The 12,042-nt window shown below is 46.4% G+C and overlaps 1 protein-coding gene across 3 annotated transcripts in view; it reads right to left on the reverse strand.

The window, feature by feature from the left end:
- The window catches only part of LOC140430004 (ATP-dependent clpX-like chaperone, mitochondrial), a 123,755-nt gene that overhangs the window by 89,621 nt on the left and 22,092 nt on the right, over positions 1 to 12,042 (reverse strand). For all 3 annotated transcript variants that reach the window (XM_072517575.1, XM_072517576.1, XM_072517574.1), the window contains exon 3: positions 9,619 to 9,742. In XM_072517575.1, the coding sequence (XP_072373676.1) occupies positions 9,619 to 9,742 (124 nt within the window). The remainder of the gene's footprint in view (positions 1 to 9,618; positions 9,743 to 12,042) is intronic.

Raw genomic sequence — 12,042 nt, forward strand, 5'->3', positions numbered from 1 at the left:
TCTCAGCAGGCCATGGCCCTGTCCCAGCAGGCCATGGCCCAGTCCCAGCAGGCCATCGCTGAGAGCATCGGCTGCCTTGTCCATGTGATGGACGGCGTCGCCCAGACCCAGCGGGAGGTCGCACAGTGCCTGACAGGGATGTCGCACTCACTCAGCTTCATCACCAGGAACATTCAGGCCCTGGTCGATTCCACAGCGAGCCTCCAGGACTGGCAGCGCCAGGTGTCGGTGGTGCAACGGGACATGCCTCCGCGCGCACCACCGTTCCTTAGAGAGGCCCGGGGGCCAACGGGCTCCCCGAGGGAGGAGGAGATCTCGGCGCCTGTCCCGGTAACCACAGCAAGGGAGGGACCCAAACAATCGCACTCCCCCCCCCATCCTGTCCCTGGTGCATCTGGTGGGCAGCGGGCAGAGGAGGGTGGCAGCACGCTGATGCACGATCAATTAAACACAAAGACAAGGTTGTAACATAACTGAAGGCTTTAATAGACTAGATCTGTTCCCCAGCAGCTTCGGTACAGAATGAGGGCTGCTGGGATGGCAGCGGTTCTTATACCCCGCCTGTCAGGGCGGAGCTACATACCAAACAGCCAATGGTAAACTCCTAGGTGCAGCTGAACACGTGACTGCAGGAATGGTGTAGGAGGGAGGGCTTCAGGTATTTGGATAATTGGAGCGCTTTCTGGGGAAGGTGGGACCTGTACAAGCAGGACGGGTTGCATCTGAACCAGAGGGGCACCAATATCCTGGGAGGGAGATTTTCTAGTACTGTTCGGGAGGGTTTAAACTAATTTGGCAGGGGAATGGGAACCGGATTTGTAGTCCAGCAACTGAGGTAGACGATATTCAGGACGCCAAAGAGTGTAATGAGGCAGTGGGGAAGGGAACACTGACAAAAGAGAGAACTTGCAGGCACGGAGATGGGTTGAAGTGTGTATACTTCAACGCAAGAAGCATCAGGAATAAGGTGGGTGAACTTAAGGCATGGATCGGTACTTAGGACTACGATGTGGTGGCCATCACGGAAACTTGGATAGAAGAGGGGCAGAAATGGTTGTTGGAGGTCCCTGGTTATGGATGTTTCAATAAGATTAGGGAGGGTGGTAAAAGAGGTGGGGGGATGGCATTGTTAATTAGAGATAGTATAACAGCTGCAGAAAGGCAGTTCGAGGAGTATCAGCCTACTAAGGCAGTATGGGTTGAAGTCAGAAATAGGAAAGGAGCAGTCACCTTGTTAGGACAGTATTACGGTGGCAGAAAGGACGTTTGATGAGGACTCGTCTACTGAGGTAGTATGGGCTGAGGTTAGAAACAGGAAAGGAGAGGTCACCCTGTTAGGGGTTTTCTATAGGCCTCCAAAAAGTTCCAGAGATGTAGAGGAGAGGATTGCAAAGATGATTCTGGATAGGAGCGAAAGCAACAGGGTAGTGGTTATGGGGGACTTTAACTTTCCAAATATTGACTGGAAACGCTATAGTTCGAGTACATTAGATGGGTCCGTTTTTGTCCAATGTGTGCAGGAGGGTTTCCTGACACAGTACGTAGATAGGCCAACAAGAGGCGAGGCCATATTGGATTTGGTACTGGGTAATGAACCAGGACAGGTGTTAGATTTGGAGGTAGGTGAGCACTTTGGTGATAGTGACCACAATTCGATTACGCTTACTTTAGTGATGGAAAGGGATAGGTATATACCGCAGGGCAAGAGTTATATCTGGGGGAAAGGCAATTTTGATGCAATGAGGCAAGACTTAGGATACATCGGATGGAGAGGAAAACTGCAGGGGATGGGCACAATGGAAATGTGGAGCGTGTTCAAGGAACAGCTACTGCGTGTCCTTGATAAGTGTGTACCCGTCAGGCAGGGAGGAAGTGGTCGAGTGAGGGAACCGTGGTTTACTAAAGCAGTCGAAACACTTGTCAAGAGGAAGGAGGCTTATGTAAAGATGAGACATGAAGGTTCAGTTAGGGCGCTCAAGAGTTACAAGTTAGCTAGGAAGGACCTAAAGAGAGAGCTAAGAAGAGCCAGGCGGGGACATGAGAAGTCTTTGGCAGGTAGGATCAAGGATAACCCTAAAGCTTTCTATAGATATGTCAGGAATAAAAGAATGGCTAGGGTAAGAGTAGGGCCAGTCAAGGACAGTAGTGGGAAGTTGTGCTTGGAGTCTGAGGAGATAGGAGAGGTGCTAAATGAATATTTTTCATCAGTATTCACACAGGAAAAAGACAATGTTGTCGAGGAGAATACTGAGATTCAGGCTACTAGACTAGAAGGGCTTGAGGTTCATAAGGAGGAGGTGTTAGCAATTCTGGAAAGTGTGAAAATAGATAAGTCACCTGGGCCGGATGGGATTTATCCTAGGATTCTCTGGGAAGCTAGGGAGGAGATTGTTGAGCCTTTGGCCTTGATCTTTAAGTCATCTTTGTCTACAGGAATAGTGCCAGAAGACTGGAGGATAGCAAATGTTGTCCCCTTGTTCAAGAAGGGGACTAGAGATAACCCCGGTAACTATAGACCAGTGAGCCTTACTTCTGTTGTGGGAAAAATCTTGGAAAGGTTTATAAGAGATAGGATGTATAATCACCTGGAAAGGAATAATTTGATTAGAGATAGTCAACACGGTTTTGTGAAGGGTAGGTCGTGCCTCACAAACCTTATAGAGTTCTTTGAGAAGGTGACCAAACAGGTGAATGAGGGTAAAGCAGTTGATGTGGTGCATATGGATTTCAGTAAAGCGTTTGAGAAGGTTCCCCATGGTAGGCTACTGCAGAAAATACGGAGGCATGGGATTCAGGGTGATTTAGCAGTTTGGATCAGAAATTGGCTAGCTGGAAGAAGACAAAGGGTGGTGGTTGATGGGAAATGTTCAGACTGGAGTCCAGTTACTCGTGGTGTGCTGGGATCATGCTCTGGGACCAGGGGTTTAAAATCACAGCATGGCGGCTGGTGGAATTTGAATTCAGTTAATAAATCTGGAACATAAAGCTAGTCTTTGTCATGGTGACCATGACACTATCATCGATTGTTGTAAAAACCCATCTAGTTCACCAATCTTGAGGGAAGGGAATCTGCTGTCCTTACTCGGCCTAGCCTTCAAGTAACTCCAGGTCACAGCAATATATTTGACTCTTAATTGCCCTCTGAAATGGTTCAGCAAGCCACTCAGTTCAAAGCCATTTACAGATAGAGCAACAAATACTGACCTTGCCAACGCCGCCTAGAATCCCAATAGTGCAGAAGGAGGTCACCATCGAGTCTGCACCGGCCCTTGGAAACAGTAGCCGACTTAAGCTTAAACCTACTCCTCCACTTTATCCCAGTAATCCCAGATAACCTTTTTTTTTTGGACATGAATTTAGCATGGCCAATCCACCTAACCTGCACATCGTTGGACTGTGGGAAGAAACGCACGCAGACACGGAAAGTGCAAACTCCACACAGACAGTTACCCAAGGCCGGAATTAAACAATGGTCCCTGGAGCTGTGAGGCAGCAGTGCTAACCGCTGAGCCACTGTTCCGTCCATTGAAATACATCCCATGAAATAATTTTTTCAAAATCTGCAAATGGGTAGTTTGTAAATATATTTGTACAGGTTGATTAAAACTAACAGAATTAAAAAATTGAAATAGGTCTCTGCATCAGTCTTTGCCAAATTCGTATGTCTACTTTGTTTTTAACTTTGGGCATGGATAACGAGAGATAATGTAGGCCTCGTCAAAAAGAAAAAGGAGGCATTTGTCAGAACTAGAAGGCTGGGAACTGACAAAGCCTGTGTGGAATAGAAGGAAAGTAAGAAGGAACTTAAGCAAGGAGTCAGGAGGGCTAAAAGGGGTCACGAAAAGTCATTGGCAAATGGAAAGGAAAATCCCAAGGCTGTTTACACGTACATAAAAATCAAGAGGGTAGCCAGGGAAAGGGTTGGCCCACTGAAGGACAGGGAAGGGAATCTATGTGTGGAGCCAGAGGAAATGGGCGAGGTACTAAATGAATACTTTGCATCAGTATTCACCAAAGAAAAGGAATGGTGGATGTTGAGTCTGGAGAAGAGTGTGTAGATAGCCTGGGTCACATTGAGATCTAAAAAGACGTGGTGTTGGCATCTTGAAAAAGATTAAGGTGGATAAGTCCCCAGGGCCCGATGGGATGTACCCCAGAACACTGAAGGAGGCAAGAGAGAAAATTGCTGAGGGTTTGACAGAAATCTTTGGATCCTCACTGTCTTCAGACGATGTCCAGAGAACTGGAGAATAGCCAATGTTGTTCCTTTGTTTAAGAAGGGTAGCAAGGATAATCCAGGGAACTACAGGCCGGTGAGCCTTACGTCAGTGGTAGGGAAATTACTGGCGAGAATTCTTCGAGACAGGATCTACTCCTATTTGGAACCAAGTGAACGTATTAGCGAGAGGCAGCACGGTTTTGTGAAGGGGAGATCGTGTCTCACTAACTTAATAAATAGAGTTTTACGAGGAGGTCACAAAGATGATTGATGCAGGTAGGGTAGTGGATGTTGTCTATATGGACTTCAGTAAGGCCTTTGACAAGGTCCCTCATGGCAGACTGGTACAAAAGGTGAGGTCACATGGGGTCAGAGGTGAGCTGGCAAGATGGATACAGAACTGGCTAGGTCATAGAAGGCAGAGAGTAGCAATGGAAGGGTGCTTTTCTGATTGGAGGGCTGTGACTAGTGGTGTTCTGTAGGGTTCTGTGCTGGGACATTTGCTGTATGTAGTGTTGCTAACTTTTGATTGGTTCAATTGGCTCTGTTTTATAACCTTTGCTCTCGAGTCGCCAGGTATCTTTATGATATCGCCACGAGGTTCAAGTTCAAGTAATGATCAATAACTCAATACACTGATTAGTAAGATTCAAATCAAAGCACATTTATTATACACAGTGATTGCTACTCATGCACAAATTCTACTTCTAAGCTACTTCTACAACTAACAGGCCTATACTTAGTTTCGGACTGGCCCACCAGGTCAGGGGAACAAATGGCCTTTTGTTCGGGCAAATGGCCTTTTGTTCGGGTTCTGAGTCTGCGGGATTCGAAGTTGGTACGGATTGGTAGCTAGGAGCGCCTATCTCGTAGCGAGCGTTGACTTCAGACTTACTGGATATCGGCGGCAGCTGCACCGGTCACGGTCAAGGATTGGTTTGCGTTGCTGAGTGACCCGGTCAAGAAGAACGATTTGAACTTGGGGTCTTAACTTTATAGTCCCCAGGGGCTTCCCGCCTTTCGGGCGGACCCTGTACCTGGTTCCAAGTGATTGGACTTCGTTCCAATCGCTTGGTTCGATTTCTCCAATACTGGAGCGGTTCCCTGATCGATGGGCGGTCTTGAGGTGTCCGTTAACCTCTTTTGTGTTGGCTCCTGCTGGTGCCGGGGAGTCTGGCTTAGCTTTGTTTGTCCCAAATGTTGCGATTGTTCCCGGGAATCGCTTATTAGTATGTAGATGGCTGCTACATTATTATGCAGATGTCTGCTTGTATCGATGCTGTCTGGGCTTTTGCAGAGTTTAATACACAGTAACTTGCACCTGCTGGTTTCTGCCTGTGTTGGCTGAATTTCCCTGCAGCCTTTGCTGTTCTCCATTTTACATCGGGAGTTGGCCAACCCAGGTGGCTACACTCGTATATCTAAATGATTTGGAGGAAAATGCAACTGGTCTGATTAGTAAGTTTGCGATGACACAAAGGTTGGTGGAATTGTGGATAGCGATGAGGACTGTCAGAGGATACAGCAGGATTTAGATCGTTTGGAGACTTGGGCGGAGAGATGTGTTATGGGTCCGGGTTTACAGAACCCCAAAGTGTTTCATGGAGTTCAACCGACCCACAATAGATTGTGGTGTGGGAAGCACACGGCGTACTCTCCAGGTGTGTTACAGCAGAAATGGACAAGTGGTTTTTAAAACAAAACAATGTTTATTCTATAAACTCAAGTTAACCTTTTAAAAACAAACATTGAATATCTTAACAGCCATTACTTCAAAGATAATCCCAAAAGACAACACTAAATAATCCTTCAAACTTCCTTTAAACATCCAAAAGACTTCAATCCTTTAAAAATAGAAGCACATTAGGTTACATTCAATATATTTATAGTCTTTGGATTGCAGAAATCAACTGACCAGCTCTGTGTTTCTTCGTGCAGCTCACAGCAAAACACACAGGCACACCCAGCTGTTCTCAAACTGAAATTCAAAAAGCAGAAGTGAGCTCAGCTCCCCCCACCCTCTGACATCACTTCAGTAATATGATCAGCTCCATTTCTTAAAAGGTACATTGCTTAAACATCCATTTCTTAAAAGGTACTCTCACATGACACCTCCCCTCAAGAAAAAATAAATAAACCATCAACTTCAAGATGGTTTCATTTTTCACCTTTTCACCATCAATTAAGAAATGCACACAGTAAAAACACTCTACCGGTTCAAAACAAACACACGCAAACAGGTATAATCATATTGTCCCTTTTTTTCCCCCGTTCTTCCTCCAACCGAAATCCTTCTCGATTGACAGTCTCTTTGAACAAGAAAGTCTCTGCACGATCCATCCATTACTCTCTGCCTCGGCATTTCTCTTTAAAGTTAGATACTTTAGTTCAATCTGATCACAGAGTCCCTTGCAATTCTCCAATACAGGAGCATCGGTTTTCAGGCAGTCAAATGCATGTTGAAACTCCGCTGTGCATTGAAATTTGTTTTACGTTTCTTCAGCAAATCCATCAATGGAGCAATCACGCTGCAAAACTCTTGCACAAATATTCGATCAAATCCACTCATACCAAGAAATCGCATTATTTCCCGTCATGTCGAGGGTATCGGAAACTCCCCAATAACTTTTGTTTTCACATCCCGTGAGACCAATCGACCCTGTCCGATTGTATGGCCAAGGAAAGTGACTTGAGCTTTTCCAAATTCGCTTTTGGCTAGGTTTATCACCAAACCCGCCTCCTGAAGTCGATCGAATAACTCCATAAAATGTTTTAAATGTTCTTTCCATGTCTGGCTGAAAATTGCCAGATCGTCGATATATACCGCACAATTGGGTAATCCTGAAACGACTGTATTAGTTCACCGTTGAAATGTGGCTGGGGAGTTTTTCATGCCAAATGGCATAACTTTGAATTGGTATATACCATCTGGAGGCACAAAAGCTGAAATCTCCTTCACCCTTTTGGATAAAGGTACCTGCCAGTAACCTTTAAGTAAATCCAATTTGGAAATGAAAGCGGATTGTTCCACTTTCTCAATGCAACCCTCCAAACGGGCGATCGGATAAGAGTCCGTTCTTGTAACTGCATTCACCTTTCTATAGTCCACACACAATCGTTGGGTACCGTCTGGTTTTGGTACCATCACTATGGGTGAGCTCCATTGGCCGCAACCCACTTCAATTATGCCATTTTTAAGCATACTCTCAATCTTTGTTAATCCTTTAAAATTGGCACAGGTTAAGTATATATGGATGTTGTTTGATAGGAACAGCAATTCCCACATCTACATCATGTATAGCCATTTTAGTACTTCCCAATTTATCTCTACAAACCTGCCCATGTGAAACGCGATGGCGTTCATGACGGCGCAGACACTCTGACTCACCATCGGAGAATCACGCCCTCTAAATTTTTTTTTTTTTAATTAATAAAAACAGAAAATGATGGACTCCCACAGGAGTAAAGTAATAAACCTGATATAAACATCCGAGTTGCACTATAACTGTAGCAATTGGCAATCTTTCAGTATCATGATGTGTGAACCAAAATCATTTAAAACATTGCTATTTCAAGAAGCTGCAACTAATTTAAAATTATTCACAGCTATGTACACTACTTCTAATTAATCATTACCGAGAAAGTGAAATGCAAATTAGATTAATTTGGATGAGTAAATTGTTGGCCTAGAAATTAAATCATATTCAAATAGAGCATGATCCTGGTGCACAAAGCATTTCATGTGCCAAATGAGGCCAGGTCGAGGTCAAATTAGTCCACTGGCCTTACTGGTACTATGATCGTTTGTAAACCAATTCCTTACATGTAGGGCAGCACGGTAGCATTGTGGATAGCACAATTGCTTCACAGCTCCAGGGTCCCAGGTTCGATTCCAGCTTGGGTCACTGTCTGTGTGGAGTCTGCACATCCTCCCCGTGTGTGCATGGGTTTCCTCCTGGTGCTCCGGTTTCCTCCCACAGTCCAAAGATGTGCAGGTTAGGTGGATTGGCCATGATAAATTGCCCTTAGTGTCCAAAATTGCCCTTAGTGTTGGGTGGTGTTGCTAACTTTTGCCTCAGTTTAATTGCTGTTTTATCACCTTTGCTCGAGTCGCCAGGTATCTTTCTGATACCGCCACGTGGTTCAAGTCCGAGTAATGATCAATAATCCAATACACCGCTAAGTAATATTTAAATCAAAGCACATTTATTATACACAGTAATCACTACTCATGCATAAATTCTACATCTAAGCTACTTCTACGACTAACAGACCAATACTTTACTCCAGGTCAGGGAAACGAATGGCCTTTCGTTCGGGTTCTGAGCCTGCGGGATTCGAAGTTGGTACAGATTGGTAGTTAGGAGCGCCTATCCCGTAGCGAGCGTTGAAGTAAGACTTACTGGATTTCAGCGATGGCTGGACCGGTCACTGTCAAGGGTTGGTTCGCGTTGCTGGGTGACCCGGTCCAGAAGAGAAGCAGAGGGTGCGGAAGGGTGGCAGAAAGGGTAGCAGAAGGTTCGATTTGAACTTGGACTCTATTTTTATAGACCCCAGGGGCTTCCCGCCTTTCGGGGCGGACCCTGTACCTGGTTCCAAGTGATTGGACTTTGTCCCAATCACTTGGTTCGATTTTCTCCAATGCTGGAGCGATTCCTTGATCGATGGGCGGTCTTGAGGTGGTCGTTCACCTCCCTTTGTGTAGGCTTCTGTTGGCACCGACGAGTCTGGGTTGGCTTTGTGTGTCTAAAATGTTGCACATTGTTCCCGGGGATTGCTCAGTACTATGCAGATGGCTGGTGTTTTGTTGTGCTGATGGTTACTGGTATCGATCTTGTCTGGCCTTCCCAGAGGTGAATACACAGTCTACCTGCAGCTGCTCATTTTAGTCCTGTTGGCTGATTTTCCCATCAGCCTTTGCCGTTCGCCATTTTAAATCGAGGTTAGCCATTGTAAATCGGGAGTTAGCCATTTTCACTGGCTACAGTGGGGTTACTGGGTTATGGGGATAGGGTGGGGGTGTTGACCTTGGGTAGGGTGCTCTTTCCAAGAGCCGGTGCAGATTCGACGGGCCAAATGGTCTCCTTCTGCACTGTAAATTCTATGATAAAACAAGTGTTAGACTTCCATTTGCATATGCAATGGCCTGGATGCCAGGTTCGGGCATGCACCCTGAATGTCAACACTAAACAATATGGTGTGTGGTGTGCACCCAGCCTGGAATGAGTGTGCATACGCCAGGTGCTATATGGGACTCATAGGCACTCATTTTACACCTGTAATATTACCCTTATTCTTACCAGATCCAACACCAATGTTGGGAGTAATCTGTGCTGAAGACTCAGAGCTGCAGTAATGATAGCACAATAGGCCTAACCATGCAAACCACTTTAACTTACAGGTCATTTCCTCCATATGCATACTTTGACTTCCACACTTGGGACAGCGTAACTGGTCATCTCTTTTTCCAAAGGACTTTTTTAACTGTCGATATGTTATCTTCATTTCATTTTTCGGAGTAGTCTGTTAAAATGCATTGAAAACACAAATTAACTCCAATTTTAACTCTGAACAGGATTCAAGTGAGTGTAAGGCAAGGCAGATTTTAACTCAGCAGGATCTCATTTTTGTTTGACTGACAATCTGGCCTCCTGATAATTTTGGAAGTTGAGCAGTTCCCCCACATAACTTTAAAGCCTATTTAAAGTGAGTTTGCGCCTGTTAAAGGAAGGTTGCAAGTTCTGCTTTTATTTTTAGTGGAAGAATGCTTCAAAATATTTCAGCCGTACAGATGTGTAGAAGAGCCTAGTCCGAGGTAACTGACAGGGTCAGTGCCAGCAGCATTACACCCAGGACTTGACTTTACTGTACACAGAAGCTCAATGAGCTCACAAGAGTAGCAAGGATTGGTACAGTTCTTTCTATCACCAGCTATCCGAACTGAACTGCAAAACACAGATTTTATCTCCCTCTCCCCACCAGTCTCAACAATTACTTACCCACTATCACATCCTTCAACACAAACAAATTGCTTTTGCATTCATCACCTGCTATTCTCATTCAATTTTACTTCTCCTACACATTTCAACATATTCACAAGCCCCCAAGTCTCTCTACTCGTTTTCTTAACCCATTCACTACCTCACTCTCTTTCTGAAGGATACATCCATGCATGATATCTGGCATACAAATACAGATGGAAAAAGCCTCAATATCATCAGTCTCGCAAATGCAACAAATCGGGACATTTATGGCCTCGGCAGGGTAATGGGAGTCAGGCTGGAGAGTCCAGTGGTGTACCTAATCAAGATGTCTACGTATTGTATTCTGTTGAATCTGCAATAAGCAAAACGCATAGACGATAGTAGAAATAAAGAACAAGGTTTATTCCAATATAATTACAATACTCCTCCCTCCCCTAAGGGTCTCCTTCCTCAACCTGCACCTAGGCTAGGGTTTTTACATACCTGTGGCTCGCCTTGTAAAGGGGAAACTCTACAGACTGTGGTAGTCACAACTGAGTGTATAATAGTTGTAATGATGATTATTAGAGGGAATACGGTAAGGCTCCTGTACTAAAGGTACGGGGGTAAATCGATGCCTGCTGGCACCGCCCAGTAGGCGGATAATAAATGTGTGTGCACAGCCGAGCTGATTCCATTCTGGTAGCAGCTGCAAAAGGCCACACATCTCTGCTTAATAAAGCCTTGATTATTCTCTACTCTCATCTCGTAGTAATTGATAGTGCATCAATTTAATAAGCAGAGATATTACAGCGATGGAACTTCGTATCAAGCCTGATCGCCTACAGCTGCACCCTCAAGCAGCCAACGCCACGTTGGCCTTCGACCACTGGCTAGCTTGCTTCGAAAGCTACCTCAGATCATCGGCTGAACAACCCTCGGACGCACAGAAGCTCCAGGTCCTGTACTCACGGGTGAGCTCCGATATTTTTCCCCTTATCCGGGATGCGCCCACTTACACTGAAGCAATGGAGCTTCTGAAAGGACATTATATTCAGCCGATCAATAAACTCTACGCCAGGCACCTCCTGTCCACGAGGCAGCAACTCCCGGTGAGTCATTAGACGATTTCTGGCGTGCCCTGCACATCCTGGCGAGGAACTGTGATTGCCAGGTAGTTTCGGCAGTCGAACATCCGGACCTTTTAATCAGGGACGCTTTTGTTACGGGCATGGGGTCGGCGTACATCGCCAGTGTCGATTAGAAGGGGGTACGCTTGACCTTGCGGCAACCAGGCAGCTCACGAATTCGCTAACAGTAGCCTCCCGTAACGTACAGTTGTACGCCCCCGACCGCACGGCACCCTCATGGGCATCGTGGGCCCCACCAGCTACAGCTACCGCCCCAACCCACCCCAAGCCTGCGCCGCATGTCAGCCAGCCAACCCCGGGGGGCCCCAAATGCTACTTCTGTGGGCAGACCAAACACCCCCGGCAGCGCTGCCCGGCGGGGAGTGCAACCTGCAAGGCCTGCGGAAAGAAGGGAGATTTCGCTGCGGTGTGCCAGGCCCGATCGATCATTGCAGTTTCTAGCCCCAGCGTTCCTACACCCCCCATGTGCAACCCGTGGGTGCCGCCATTTTCGTCCCCGCAGACCACATGCGGCCCTTGGGTGCAGCCATCTTCCTCCCAGCAGACCACGTGCGGCTCGTGGGCGCCGTCATCTTTAACGCCGCCCGCCATGTGTGCCCCGTGGGCGCCGAAGATGGACGGCACCCCAGGACCCCTGCTCGTCGGGAACTTCTTCTGGCCGTTCATCGCCTGCCACCAACGCCAACCAGCCCGCTGCCTACCAGCACCA

Source organism: Scyliorhinus torazame, chromosome 9 (genome assembly GCF_047496885.1).
Source record: "Scyliorhinus torazame isolate Kashiwa2021f chromosome 9, sScyTor2.1, whole genome shotgun sequence".
Lineage (NCBI taxonomy): Eukaryota > Metazoa > Chordata > Chondrichthyes > Carcharhiniformes > Scyliorhinidae > Scyliorhinus > Scyliorhinus torazame.